General features: G+C 40.3%; 2 protein-coding genes across 2 annotated transcripts; one reads left to right on the top strand and one right to left on the bottom strand.

Moving 5' to 3' along the window:
- Positions 1-17: 17 nt before the first annotated feature.
- aspdh (aspartate dehydrogenase domain containing) lies at positions 18-5434 on the bottom strand. The gene is made up of 8 exons (XM_053515131.1): positions 5351-5434; positions 4181-4237; positions 2763-2907; positions 2567-2651; positions 2331-2480; positions 1274-1497; positions 192-331; positions 18-104 (listed from the first exon to the last, which is right to left on the bottom strand). Exons 2-8 carry the CDS (start codon positions 4233-4235, stop codon positions 67-69), a joined length of 837 nt encoding a protein of 278 aa, XP_053371106.1. The 5' UTR covers positions 4236-4237; positions 5351-5434; the 3' UTR covers positions 18-66.
- A 6168-nt stretch (positions 5435-11602) lies between these two features.
- Positions 11603-14672, top strand: tmem86b (transmembrane protein 86B). Its single transcript, XM_053515209.1, has 3 exons — positions 11603-11763; positions 12008-12251; positions 13894-14672. The coding sequence occupies exons 1-3, from the start codon at positions 11713-11715 to the stop codon at positions 14352-14354; spliced, it is 756 nt and encodes a 251-aa protein (XP_053371184.1). The 5' UTR covers positions 11603-11712; the 3' UTR covers positions 14355-14672.
- The last annotated feature ends 1005 nt before the right edge of the window (positions 14673-15677 follow it).

The following is a 15677-nucleotide window of genomic DNA, read 5'->3' as shown; positions in this document are numbered from 1 at the left end:
GCTGTCTTTATTTTACCGTGTGTGTGTGTGTGTGCTGTTCTGTTCTGTGAGCAGTCCTCTTCCTTTTCAGCACAGATAGACTCTTCCTCCATGACCTTTGCAGACTGAAAGACAATACATTTAACCTTAAACCTCGCTCACATTCTCATGGATTTCGTAACAGTAATAGTCTGTTGTGTTCGCATTCCTACCCAGTAAGCTGCTCCAGAAAGAACTGTAGGTGGCGCTGCCGGTAACTGCTCCCAGCTTGGCCGGGTTACGCCTCACTGTTGTGACGGAGAATCCATCTGACCCCGTCACCTCCACCTCCACGAGGTGATAATCAGCCAGACTGATAGAAAATAGATTATTATTATTATTATTAGACAGTCAAGCTAGTAGCAAATGTATAGAAATAAACATCAGACATCATTTTGGTGATTGATTGATGGCATTATGGGTTTTATGGTGTTTAATCTCCGCAATTTTACTTAATACTGTAAGGTCTTAGATTTAAGTGTGGGATTCCTCGTCACAGTGCTGTTCGTGCTAGCATGCTGTATGTGCACCATTTTATTTAATAATGCTCCAAATATGTTCTGACAATGGGTGTTCAAGTCAAACCAGGACTTTGATTGTGCAGGACACAGTTATAAGAGGAAAAACTACCTTTAATTCTCTATATAATCCCCTGAAGGTCCCAGGGTTCACATCCCAGCACCACACAGTTGGGCCCTTGAGCAAGGCCCTCAATTCTTCATAACTCAGATGTAAAAAATAAATAAATAAATAAATAAAAAAAATCTACGCCGCTTTGGATAACAGCGTCTGCCAGATGTCCAAATGTAATGCATTTATCCCAGTGTTTCAATAGCGCTTGGACATCATTAGGGTAGAAAGTGTTCTCAGTGCCCTGGAGCCATGTGTAAAGGATCTGTAAGGGCCCGAACATTCAGATTATGCCTCTATTTTGCAAGATGGCGGCAAGTTTTTTTTTCAGTTGATCAAACCTCTAGGTACAGTAAATGGCCTACAACAGCAGAAGATGGTAAAAATTAGATACAGTAAATACCAGGTGATGTCCTGATGTTCCTAATAAAGTGGCCTGCGAGTGTAATTCAGTTTTAAAAAAATTATTTATATGGATAGCTCATGGTTTCTTTTACCATACTGGATATGATGCAACATATTAACCACCTAAAGTGGTCCCTTGTTCATGTGGGGGAAAAAAAAAGACATGAATATGAAAAGTGTATAAACTTTGAACTATAAGAGCAGCTCTGCTGAGACTCACGCTGTATCTGACACGATCTCTCCGGTGACTCCGCAGAAACCCAGTGTTGATGCGGCGATGGCGGCGGCAGCCATGGTGTTCACGTTGTTGGGGGCTAAAGGGCAGAGTTCAGCTACCGAGCCATGAAAAATCACACGCCTTCCTTCTCCTTCTGACCAATCAGAGAGCAGGTTTCCGGCCAGCCGGAAGCAGGATGGGTGTTTTGACATGCGGATGGTGAGGGCCTGTAATGGAGTCGAACAAATGCTGAGATCCTATCCCAGGAGACATAGAGTTTGAAGCGGGGTTACACCCTGGTCAGGGTGCCAACCCACACATACACACTCATTCAGTCATTGCCAATTCAGTTAACGCCTAAACTGTATGTATTTGGACTGGGAGGAAACCCACCAAGCACTGGGAGAACAAACACGCTGTAATGGAACCCAGACCCTGGAGGTGCAAGGCGACAGTGCTAACCACTAAGCCACTGTGCCATCTAAAGTAAAGCTGATGCACTCACTCTCACTCATCATATACCGCTTTATTCTGTATTCAGGGTCGCAGGAACCTGTAGACTTTTCCAGGAGACTTAGGGCATGAGGCGGGGTACACCCTGAACAGGGTGCCAATCCATAGCAGGACACACACGCACATACACACTCACTCACTCATTTACACACTACGGGCAATTTGGGAACGCCAATTAGCCCAACTTGCACATCTTTGGACTGTGGGAGGAAACCGAGGAAACCCACCAAGCACAGGGAGAACATGAAAACTCCATGCACACTGAGAGGGGAATCGAGCCTGGCCGGGAATCGAACTCGGACCCTTGAGGTGCAAGGTGACGTAATGTAAAGCTATAAAATAAAATTTTTCGTCCTATAATTAAACATCTTAATGAGATTCCAATTTGCAACTGATAAAACATTCAGTTTTCTAAACTATAAATGTAATTCATTATGATTTATTATAGTTTTAGATCACAATGTATAAATAGTTAAGGATGCAGCAAGGGGAGGAGCCTTACTTGTGTAGCAATGTTACAATGTTACAAACAAAAGTGACTCCTCACTTTTAATAATCCGCTGTCGTTTAACCTCTGAATATCCTGCCCACCCCATAATGCACCGCTGGGAACGTAGAGTGTGTGTCCATGCCGCTTCGCAGCAAGTCGGAGCTCCCCATTGAGCTGAGAATCAGACAGAGCCGAGGGACTGCCCACCTGTGAATCAGAAAAAAAAACCCTGATTAAGTACACAATTCTCTAAATCAGTCATCACACCATGAATAAAATAATGACACCATTACCAGGAAGTGTGCACATGATAAGAAGCGCGCTCCAAAATCTTTCACTATCTGTGGATGACAGACCTCCACTATCACGTCAGCATTTCTGATAAACGCAAGCACAAATGTCAAATGTGATTGCGAATGAGAAACACTGTCTGTTATCAGATATTATTACTATATTGAATATAGGAATGTGTGTGCATACTTTACTTACTTGTGTGTAAACTCTGAAAGCTCGGCCAGTATGAGATCTTTAGGGACCGAGCCACTGAGTTTGTCCACATTTCTATTCCAAACAAAAGCTAAACTGAGTCCAAATTCAAGACCTTCCTTTTGGATGCGATCCAGCAGGAACTGGCCTGTACAGCACAGGATGTTGTAATGAGTTACTGCTCTGAAACTCTGGGAAATCAGAAACACGGTGAAATTTGAAAATCCAGTTTTGCTCCTTGTATCTGTGCGGGTTTCCTCTGGGTTCCCTGGATTCCAACACCATGTGCTGGGTGGATTAGTTACTTTATATTAATTGGTTGAAAGTGTGTGGACGGTTGCATCAGGAAGCATATCTGGGGTAAAAACCTGCACCAAATCAATCATGCGGATTAGAAATGATGTGCTGTGGTGACCCCTAAAGAAAGCAGCCAACAGAAGATCACATATAAATATACTTTGGTTAGGCCTTTAAATCATTTTAAACTGCCTGGCCGAAAAAAATCTCCTACACATTAAGATTTCATATAATCACCTTTAGCTTTGATTAAAGCCCACAATGTGGTGGCCAGTTCATGTGAAAATGATTCTTCATGCTCCCAGAACCACTCTTTCACAATTGTCTGTGCCATCAGGGAAGAAAAACTCCATAGATGTGATAACCTGGTCATTCAGTACATTCAGGTCATCAGCTGACTGCATTTTATTGCCCCATAACCTACGTCTAATAGCTGTTTTTATTAATGCTGCAAATTCATAAAACGACTCTTATGTGTAATCAATACTATTGTATTTTATTCCATCTTTTTATAATCGTCCTTTGTCCTTGTTTATTCTCACCATTTCCCCCCCACTATATTCATTCATTCATCCATTCATTCATTTATCATCTTCTATACCCCTCAAGGTCTCAGGGGGACTGAAGACCTTGGACACTAGGCGTGGTACATCTTGGACAACGTGCCAATCCATCACATGGCACACACACTGCGGGCAATAAAAACTTGGGAATACCCAATCTGCATGTCTTTGGAATGTGAAAAGAAATCGGAAGTACACAGAGGAAACCCACCAAGCACAGGGATAACATGCATTCTGATTTTACATTTACAGTATTACATATTACAGGTACCCATATATAAATAATGCATCATTTTTACATCTGAGAAGTTGAGCTATCCTTGCCAAACTCCATACACAAAGACCCTCAAGACACAGGAAGAAGATGCACCAAGAAAAAAGGAACATGTAACTTCATGTGCACTTCATTTCCCTCCCATAAAATACTCCCATTTTGGGAACCACTAAGGTAAGCCAACCTAGGAATTACTGATAATTGTAATTTTTCCTGACACTTTACAAATATTATTTATAAGTAATAATCACCTCCTGTATGTTGCAACAGATGTTTTTGCAACTCACCTAAATGTCCAAATCCCACAATTCCGACTCTTACTGGTGATGATCTGTCAGTCATGTCTGCACCGAGATAAAAGGATAAAACAGTATACCGGCATAATGAGAACATTTTCTTTCATGGTGTCATTTTGTATGCTGATCATGTCTTATTGAACTACATTGTGTCTTATGTACATTATGGGTGTAATGAAAATAACTTTGTATCTTATCAATATGTACACACACACTGTCCACTTTATTAGGAACATTGGTGCACCTGCACATTCATGCAGTTATGGATTCAGCCAAGCATTTTGCAACAGCACAAGGGGGGGGGGGAAATCAGGTCTAGAGCTCCTTCAAATGTTCAAATCAAACATCTGTGTGACTTAAACATAGCATGGATGTTGGATGTTGGTACCAGAAGAAGCAAACTGCTGATCGCCTGGGATTTTCACCCACAAGAGTCTAAAGTTGATGTGTGACATTGACTGAAGTTCTGTCTCTATTAAATTTTTGTGTGCTTTGCTGTCCCACATGATTGACAGATTAAATAACTGTGCAAATTGCTAATCTGCATGTCTTTGGACGGTGGGAGGAAACCCACCCAGCACAGAGAGAACATTTACATTTAGGCATTTGGCAGAAGCCCTTATCTAGAGAAAATAACTTTTTAAAAAATCTCTTTATGCATCTCAGCGTTAAGGGCCTTGCTCTAGGGCCCAACAGGGACAACTCGGTGGTAATGGGATTTGAACCTGGGACCTTCTAAACCGTAGTCCAATGCCTTAACCACTGAGCTCAGCCAAGCCCACTGGCGGGAATCAAACCCTCGACTCTGGAAGTGCAAGTATCAAACAGTAACCAAGACGACTCTTTGTAAGCCTTCATTGCTAGCATCTCATGTTTTTATTTTAAGTCATGTTTATTTCCAAGGTTTGTGTAGTGTCAAGACTAACACTACCCATATTAACGTTATAAAATACAGCATATCAGATTCCTAACAGATGCATGGCATTTAAATATGGATGAGCTGGCGCACAATGCAGTTATTCAAAACAGCCATGCCATCTCCTCCTCCTCCTCTTCCTCCTTTCCTTAACGCCTCCCATATTCGTCATATCGATGTCTCTCGAAGCTCTTGCTCATGCTACTCGCCAATACTTAAAAGTATTTCATAACTTGTCTCCTCACCTTTTCTCTACTTGTCTCAATTTATCCGTTCTCCTCCAAAGCTTTTCCTGGGTCTGATCAGCAGAGTGAAGTGTTTAAACCAAGAGGATCATGGGAGGTTGAAGTTCATTGTAGCACACATATGTTAATGATTGATTAATACGATGGAGCAACTACAGCCCAATTCAATGATTTTCCTTCTTTATCTGCTTTTACACCAAAATATACTGGATTGACTGATGATCTCACAGCCAGTGATACAGGATCTTAAATCCATGGAGATAGCACACTCGATGTTTTTTTATTTCTGTCTCTTCACATACAAGTTCTTTACTTTTCTAATATAGGCTGAAGGCAGACTGGAGAACAGTTGTGTTATCTGTAACTGACCTCAGTTCAATGTTTAGCCAGTCCACTTCGAAGAAATAGGAAGTCATGCCATGAAAATATGTGCCATTTACTATGTGGATATGTCTTTCCGCAGTTTACGAACCTTTTGTCAGGCAAAACCTATTTACTTACACTACAAGTCAAACGTTTTAGATACACCGTCTAATTCAATGGTCTGCAACTTCAATTCTATTTCTTTCTACATTGTTAAAAAATATAATTGCAAGCAACAATGATCGGGCCCAAGCACATGTGGCATCGCCACCCGGGTGCACCACACAAACTGTGTGCCTTTTGACCATGCTAAGACCTCTAAAAAGCTCGGACGTTGATGTCACTGAATATGGCATAGATTTAAGGCATCGTAAGACGTGCCCTTCTGGTGCGCCCAGGTGGTGATGGCGCAGGTGCTTGGGCCCACCATCAAGCAACGATGATCGTTTCAATCACCTGCGCCATCGCCAGCTGGGCACAACATACAACCTGTGTGTTTGTGTGTGTAGGATATGTGTGTGTGTGGAATGTGAAGTGTGTGTGTGTGTATGTAGAATATGTGTGTGTGGGATGTGTAGTGTGTTTATGTGTTTTGGTAGGATGTGTTACGTGTGTGTCTTTAGAATATTTAGTGTGTGTGTGTAGTATGTGTGAGTGTGTGTGTGTGTGTGTAGTATGTGTGAGTGAGTGTGCGTGTGTGTGTGTGTGTGTGTGTGTGTGTGTAGGATGTGTAGTGTCTGTGTGTGCGTGTGTCTGGGTAGGATGTATTGTGTGTGTGTGGTGTGTGTGTTTAGGATATGTAGTGTGTGTGTATAGTGTGTGTAGTGTGCGTGTGTGTGTGTGTGTGTGTGTGTGTCTGGGTAGGATGTGTAGTTTATGTGTTTAGGATATGTAGTATGTGTATATAGTGTGTGTAGTGTGTGTGTGTGTGTGTGTGTGTGTGTGTGTCTGGGTAGGATGTGTAGTTTGTGTATGTGTGTGTGTGTTTAGGATATGTAGTGTGTGTGTATAGTGTGTGTAGTGTGTGTGTGTGTGTGTGTCTGGGTAGGATGTATTGTGTGTGTGTGGTGTGTGTGTTTAGGATATGTAGTGTGTGTGTATAGTGTGTGTAGTGTGCGTGTGTGTGTGTGTGTGTGTGTGTGTGTCTGGGTAGGTTGTGTAGTTTGTGTATGTGTGTGTGTGTTTAGGATATGTAGTGTGTGTGTATAGTGTGTGTAGTGTGTGTGTGTGTGTGTGTGTGTGTGTGTGTCTGGGTAGGATGTGTAGTTTGTGTATGTGTGTGTGTGTTTAGGATATGTAGTGTGTGTGTATAGTGTGTGTAGTGTGTGTGTGTGTGTGTGTCTGGGTAGGATGTATTGTGTGTGTGTGGTGTGTGTGTTTAGGATATGTAGTGTGTGTGTATAGTGTGTGTAGTGTGCGTGTGTGTGTGTGTGTGTGTGTCTGGGTAGGATGTGTAGTTTGTGTATGTGTGTGTGTGTTTAGGATATGTAGTGTGTGTGTATAGTGTGTGTAGTGTGTGTGTGTGTGTGTGTCTGGGTAGGATGTGTAATTTGTGTGTGTGTGTTTAGGATATGTAGTGTGTGTGTGTAGTATGCAGTGTTGGGTGTAACGCGTTACAAAGTAAAGCGTTAGAGCACTTTGATTACTTTTTTGATGTAACAAGTAATCTAACGCGTTAGGTCCGCATTTAAGTACTCGTTTTTCAGACAATTTATCTAATCCATGAGCCAGACAGCAGTTATTTCCAACCCATTATTGTGTGTGTGTGTGAAAGTCGTCCTACAAGGCCCGCCCCCAATAAACCACCCCCTCTGTTATTCCTGCTGTTATACCCCTATCTCACCTATGTGGTTTGACTATGCGAGGATCGACGCGCGGAAAGATGAAAACCTAATCACAGCACCAAAACTCACGGTGAATCATGATGAACCGTACTTATGGCCATCGTGCGAAACTGCATAGGTGAGATAGGGGTATTAGTAGTTCACAGATTATGGGCCAAACTTCGCTGAGTGATGATGGTAGAATAATTATAAAAGTCTTGGCTAAAATCAACATGCATGAGGAATCACAAAGGAGTTTTCATTTTCTGCAATGGAAAAGTACTCAACTAGTTACTTTAGTAACTTAGTAGTGCTTAGTACTCAAGTACTTTTCCTAAAGAAAATGTGATTGGTGCTTGCCTCGGCATCACAGACATAGCTATGATGTCATAGCTGATGTTGGTCTTAATGTTAAGTCTATGGGAATTTCTGGGGCGTTAATTGCCCCCGCAGGAAAAAAGTCTTAGCACCCCATTCCCGAATAAGCCGCAGGATTTGAGACCTCCTTCATGGGTTTACGCCAAACTTTTGTACGGAAGAAGAATAATAAAAATAAAAATAATAATAAGCCTGTGAGATAACAATAGTAGTGCTTTGCTTTGCAAGCACCACAAATAAATCCTTAGAAGAACAAAAGGGCTCTCGCACAATTATGTCATCAGCACTATTAAAACAGCATTATCAGAGCGATGGCAATGACTTCATTGTCACGGCGTCATCCTGCTGATGTCATAGTGTTTGGGCCAAAATATACAAAATATTGATCCAGAATATGCAATAATTAACTTTTGAGCATATTGAGATGAATCTGCTACTTCTGTTCTGTAAAGCCTTTATAATGTCACTAATTTAAGGTGCTGTTTGTTAATTGCTGATTTTTGAGACTGGAAACTCTAAATGAACTTCTCCTTTGCAGCAGAGGTATGTTGTGGTTTTGCTTTCTAGGGATAAGCGGCTGTAGTGGCTTGGTTGTTTATGGTGTTGGATTGTTGATCCGGGGGTCCCCGTTTTGAGCTTCAATGCCTCCAGTTTGTTGGACCCTTGAGCAAGGTCCTTAACCCCCAAATGATCAGTTACAATCGGGGGTGAAGCTGGCAACATGAACCTGTAATTACGGGCCACATAAACAACGACTATATCTCCATATCTCCAGGGTGAGGAATATCCGTCGCCAATTGGGACATAGATTAACCCTTTCAACTTTTGCTGCGATAGTCTTCATGAGGGTCAGTTTCAGCATGGTGGTTGATGGGTTTTGCAAATGCACTTGACAATACTGTTCTTGCAAGAGAACTACTCCACAAAATAATAAGTGGCCATTGTTGTTACTTTATTACCCAATGCCATATGTGTACAGTTTTGAAATATCCAGTATGGAGAAAATAAATCCCGAAACAAACAAACAAACAAACAAAAAAACATTGAATTAGAAGGCATGTCCAAACTGTTGACTGGTACTGTATATGTATCTTTCGGGAAAATCACCCCAGCCATAATGTTAAATGGGATATTCATTATTAAGCAGCAAGTAAATAGTCAGTTTTCAAACTTGAGATTCTGGAAGTGGGAAAAATTGGCCTAAGCATCTCTGACTAGGCCACGTTGTATTGTTAGATGACAGATGGTCAGAGCAACTCCAAAACATCTGGGGTGTCCTGGTATGGAGTGGTGAGTACCTATCAAGAGTGGTTCAAGAAAGGACAACCTTTCAACCAACAACAGGATCACAGGTTCCCAAGGATTATAGATGGGCATGGGACAGGTCATCATTTTTATTGCCAATTTGCATTGCTGAGACTAGACCTGACCACCTGAAGCAACCCCAGATCATAGCACTGCCTCTAGAGGTTTGTACAGTGGCTGTCATGGATGCATGCGCTTCCTTTTTTACCTTGATGCACCCATCGCATGTTATATTACTAAATTCCAAAGTTGAATTTAAAGCTCTTTTTTTCTGATTAGTCTCACTAACACATGGTTTTCTTATGGCCACACAACAGTTCTCATCACATGAACAGCTGTGCAAATACTCAAATGTGTGTGCAAATGCTTACTCTTACTTTCTTTGTTCAACATAACCTCGATTCTTTACTGTCCATTTTCCTATGATGCTGTTTCACCAAGTAATTGCACAGTTAAATCCTTAAGTGATTTTTTTTTGTTTGTTTTTTTTGTCCAGGAAGTTAAAGATTTAATTCTTGTTGTAACCTTATTTGAATTTAGGATGCTCTTCTGTTTTTATTACAATCAAACTACCAAATGATGTATCTCTTTATTCATATTTAAAGCAGAACTTTAACTACAGCCTCCTGGACTTGTGTTTAATTAAGGCTTAACTTTCTTAACGTTTTATGATGTGTGTACACAAGACATGCAGATCAAAGGGAAAGAATGAGGCTATTATATGTTATATGAGCTTGTTAAAAAGAATAATAAGGTTAAGTGAGTATAATGAGGATTTAAATGATTTTAACGCATTCAATAACAAATTAAAAAGAGAAGGTGTGCTATAATATGAAACTAAATAACAGTGTTATTATACCTTACTCCGGTTTCCTCCCACAGTCCAAAGACATGTAGGTTAGGTTAATTGGTGTTCTTAAATTGCCCAACGTGTGTGAATGAGTGTGAGTGTGTGTATGTCTGTGTGCCCTGAGATGGATTGGCACCCTGTCCAGAGTGTACCCTACTTAGTGCCCTAAGTCTCCTGGAATAGGCTCCAGGCCCCCCCCCCCGCGACCCTGAATACAGGATAAAGCTGTAATTATGATGAGTGAGTAAGTGAGTCATTGTTACTGGTACCAGAATATATAAGTTTTTATTTCCCAATAACTGGACATCCAGAAGTGATTGAGTTTCTTTGTTTCACAGCAATTTACCAGTAATTATATTTTTTATCAGTTGGATAGTGGAATGTCATACTTTTAATTAGTTTATAGATGCTTTCCATGTTGCGCAATGTCCACAAAACAAGTTTGTTTTCTTTTAATGAGACAAAAGATAATGCAGTTTGTCTTGTGCAATGAAGTATAATTGAGGAAGATCAGGAAGTTGGCTTCACCCGCCTCTCTTTGTCTGCAGGTGACACTCAACCACGCCCCTGCTGCCACATCATGTTACCAAAAACTGTAAAGCACAAAGGTCTTCATCCTGAATTCAGTTCCTGAAATTGAACTGTTTCGAACTGAAATTCTTGGCTAGACGTCTTACATCATGTGATGTCACGCTCCCGATGAATCACCGATGGATGGATCACCGATGAACTGGCATTAGCTAAGATTAAATGGTATGATGTATTTAATGTTCAAATTCAAATTTTATTTGTCACATACACAGTCATACACAGTATGATATGCGGTGATATGCTTATACGACCGCCAGTGACCTTAAAAAGAGAATTAAAACTTATAATAAGAAATAAATATGAATAAAAGAAACAAAAGAAATATGATAGAAAATTAAATTTAACTAGGATAAAAATTGAAATTAAAATAGAAATATACTGTACATAAAAATGAAAATAAAAATAGAAATATACTGTACATAAAACATTTTTTAAAAATTGAAATTTGGTAAAGAAAGATGGTGTGCAAATGTGCATAGAAAGTGACTTATGAAGGTGCCTTATTAAAGTGTCTTTGTGAAATGGTCCAGAATGTAAACATAAACATGTAAGTGTAGATGTGAGTGTAGGTGTGTGTGAATCTCCATTTTTTAGCTCTACGAATGGTTTGTGCATCAGCGCCGTGATATAACAACCTTCACATATTTACGTTTCTAGAAAAAAACAATCAGATTCTCATTCTGCAAAAAAAAAAAAAAAAACAGGAACTGGTACAGACAGAAATATTAAGTCGTTCGAGTAATGATTTTCATTTGGATGCATTATTTATTATTAATTTATTTATTACTGCGCCAAGTATGTTGTAGCCATGAAACCTTTGCCCGTAGTGATGATGTTCCCTCAGGGTCACAGGTTCTGAATAATGGGGGCAGGCTGTTCAGTGTTTATGGCTGCACAATCTGACAGATAACGCATCACTCATATTGGTCTAAAGTCCAAAGTCAGATTAGTCAGATACTGTAGAAACACACACACACAGTTCTTTCAGAGGCACTGCAAAACTCTGTGGAATAGATACATTCAGTGTGTGTGTGTGAGGCTGAGGAAGAGAGATGGACATCCTGGAGACGGACGCCTACGATAGGAGACAGCGGCGGAACACGGTAACCAAATACACCAACACATACAAACGTGTACCTACTCTTGTGTGTACAAATAATGTATGGTAGTGCTGACAAGTACCGGATACTCCAACAATACTTTCACATTTTCAAATGTGTGTGTCAGTAAAATTCTCTGTTTTGTTTATTGTTCCTGGCTATTATCAGATATAATTTCATCACAGAATTAAATGCACTGTTTTTAAAAAAAATATATATTCTCTTCTCTTCTCCATCTCTTCTTCAGTCCTGTGTTCTGTTTCTTTTTCTCCTCCCTTTCTTCGCTTCCACAGCACTCTTTTTCTACCTATGGATCCCAGAATCTGCTCCGTCCATCCTGGCTGCAGGTGTAAAAGCAGCCCCTGTGCTCTCATTGGTTTTCGTGGTGATGAGTTATGGCGGTGGGAGGAGCCTGCTGGGCGTGGCCGGGGGGTTGGTGATGTCAGCAGGAGGAGACGCTTGTCTCATCTGGCCACATCTTTTCCTCCAGGGTAAATAAAAAAAACTCATGCTGTAATGCTGGGATAATCTTGAGCAATGGCCATGATGAAATAAAAAGCATGTGTACTGTATTGCAATACTGTTTACATTAGCTCCCATCCAAAACACTTTTTTAAATATATTATACACTGGACACTTTGTTGCATCAACACAAATTTTATGGGGATATGAGGTCAAGAGATCACATCAAACATCAGACTGGGGATAAATGTGACCTTTTTGACTTGAGATTTCCACTCATAACCGTCTATACATAAGAAACAGAATGAAACAAAAAGCCTCCAGTAAGTGATAGATCTATTCGAGGAAACGTCTTGTTAATAAGAGGGATCAAAAGAGATCTGACGGGAAGATTATTGTGTCTCAAAATAGACATTCTTTACAACTGTGAAAAGTATTTTTCAATTAAATTAAATTAAATTCAATTTGATTTATATAAAGCTTTTAACAAAGGTCATTGTCTGAAAGCAGCTTCACAAAATGAAAAGAAAATGTATAGAAGTGTGTATGGCTGAGAAAAAAGATTTTTAAGATGCATACCACACCACCTCAAGCCTTAAGCTGGATGGGCTCCAACCAAGGGGCGACCTTGAATCCACTGCAGATGTGCCAAAACAGGCAGTTCCTCGAATGACCACTAGGGGAAAAATATTTGCAGCCTGGTACACAATAAAAACGGTTTTCTTTTTATAGCTAAATTTCATGACAAACTATATGGTGGGAATTTTATGTAACATGGCTGATTTGAGTGACAGCTGTATTGCAGGTGTCAAACCTGCTAACTGCCTGCTATGCATCACTATAGCTAACCAGCTACCTGGAATTAAACTTAGCACTTGCGTTCAATCGAATGCAAAGTAACATTAGTCAAGTGAAGTCAAGTCAAGTAGGCTTTATTGCCACCATATACAGTTAGTACACAGTGAAATAAAACAACGTTCCTCCGGGACCAAGGTGCTAGATGCAACATAAATTTACAGAAAAGCTAACTAGCTAACTAAGAAACCTAATTAGCTGGCTAGCTGAGACAAAACAGATTGACCTGACAACATAAATTAACAAACAAATAACTAGCTAACTTATTAGTGAACACGTATATAGAATAATGTTAATCTATATTAGCATATAGATTAATGTAAGCCACCATAACATTTTAGCTAAGCTACAGTAAAGCTAGGCAAGTTAGCTAGCTTGTGGGAACTATGATATGCAGGCGTATTTTAACAAACAGCCAGGCTCTATTTGTTGCGCCGAGATGCCAATTTATAGATTGACAATAGTTTTAGGTGGAGTCAGTCCCTGCCAAGATAAAGATAACTAGAGAGAGCTCTTACAACTAACGGTGATATCACAGCGGGCTTGTCCAGGTCTTATATAAAATTTGGCTCAAGACAACATTGAGCTTGGTCCATTTTAGACATGAAGTGCTCAGCTTTTCACAAATATTTTGGACAAAACACATGAAAAGCAGCATGAATTTAAAAGAAAGACAATTTAATCAGGCGTATGCGGTTTTGGATGTAGCCAGTACTTGGGTTTGACTGACGCTCTATATGAGATGTAGTCTTGTTCCACAACAGACATCCTATTTTCACCATAGATAACAGTTATATCTTCTTCTTTCCCTTTTAGGAATGGTCTGCTTTGCTCTGGCCCACCTGCTCTACTCTATTTCCTTCCTTACTTCACGTTATTCCTCTCGCACCTTCTCTTCCTGTGGCCTCTACCTCGTCTATCTCTTGCTGTGGGGAGCAGGTGGTGGAATTTACGTCTATCTCCTGCCCTTCCTCCAGAAGTCACCAGAGCCTGATGTGTTTGTCCCGGCTGTCGGAGGATACGCACTTCTCATTGTCCTTATGGCGACTCTCGCGGCGAGAACGAGGCGCCCTCTGGTTGTGCTGGGCGGCCTGGTCTTTATGGTTTCTGACTTCACTCTTGCGCTGCAGCATTTCAAAGTTGTCGAGCATCTGGATCACGGCAGGCATATCGTCATGGTGACCTACTACCTGGCCCAGCTGCTAATCGCCATCGGTGACGTGAAGGCGTTGATGGAGGAACAGGCCGATGAGCTCCATAAATGGAAAAAGTCATAGGAGCGGCATGGTGACATTAGCATGTGGGACTGGTGCAGATTTTATACAGATGGATATGATTTATTAGTTACAGGAGACTCTGTACCCTGTATGTGCATGTTCACATTATGTATCGTAATCCACTGCATTGTAAAAGGCAACAAACATAAATATTATTTATAGCTAGTGACTATGATTGTTATTTGGGCACAAACTAGGACATGCCTGATAATGACAGAAATAAGAACTGTACTTAGTCTATAAAAAATATTTCTTACTATAATAAAACAACTAAAAAGTAGGAAATGCTAAATAAAAATGTGAAACCTAAACATCTAACATCTCTTCTGATTTCCTGTTTAACATTTTCAATGATTGTTATATAATGTGCGTACTGTCCATTAATGAAAGGATCCATAGGATCAGTTCAATTTTGTCAGGTCAGAAGTGGTACTGATACGGTGTGCGTGCGTGCGTGACTATGTCCAATTACTGCCTGTTTTGTCAAACAGGCATACATTTAGAGACAACAGAAATCTCAGTTAATCATTACGCTGTGACATGACATCCAGTTTGATTGGATTATTAACGACCTTGTGATTATTTTACAACCGCATATGCAATCAGGCCCAGATGCCGACCTGAGCTGACTTTTTATGCCTCACTAGGCATAATCTCCAAACACATTAGTCGTGTAGTGTCTATGGCGTAGTGATGGGCCTGATGCCTTCAGTAACTACTGTACAGTAACGTAGTTATAGTATTTAGACCACTATGGCTTAGTAGTTAGCACTGTTGCCCTGCACCTCCAGGGTCTACGTTCAGTTCCCGCCTTGGGGTCTGTGTACATGGAGTTTGCCTGTTTTTTTCAGTGCTTGGTGGGTTTCCTTCACAGTTCAAAGACATGTTGGCGTTCCCAAATTACCTGTAGTGTGCGAATGAGTGTGTGTTTATGTGTCTTTAAAGCTGAACACTTTTCTTACACCACCTTACTGAATAAGTCACATAACCCTTCAAGGGGGTCTTTTTATACCAGAATGAATAGTAAAGGATTGGAATGAGATTCTATTGGAGAGAGGAATAAAAAAATAGACAATCTGACTACGTAGACATCTAATGTTTAACTTTTCCTTATTTATTGTTATACATCTCATATCCCAACGTACATTGTAAGTAAACGGAATCTTTGAAAAATTAATTTATCAGATGGAAGACATTTTCAGATTAGTCAACTGTAGACATATAATTTTTTTGTAAAGATGAAACAACTTATTTAACGTTACTCTTAATTGATTTTCTTGATCACTACCCTACTTTTACTTAATCCACTGAATTATTACATTA

This window comes from Clarias gariepinus, chromosome 16 (assembly GCF_024256425.1).
Source record: "Clarias gariepinus isolate MV-2021 ecotype Netherlands chromosome 16, CGAR_prim_01v2, whole genome shotgun sequence".
In the NCBI taxonomy this organism is placed as follows: domain Eukaryota; kingdom Metazoa; phylum Chordata; class Actinopteri; order Siluriformes; family Clariidae; genus Clarias; species Clarias gariepinus.
Note: the sequence above shows the minus strand (reverse complement) of the source record. Positions and strands in the feature narration are given on the sequence as shown.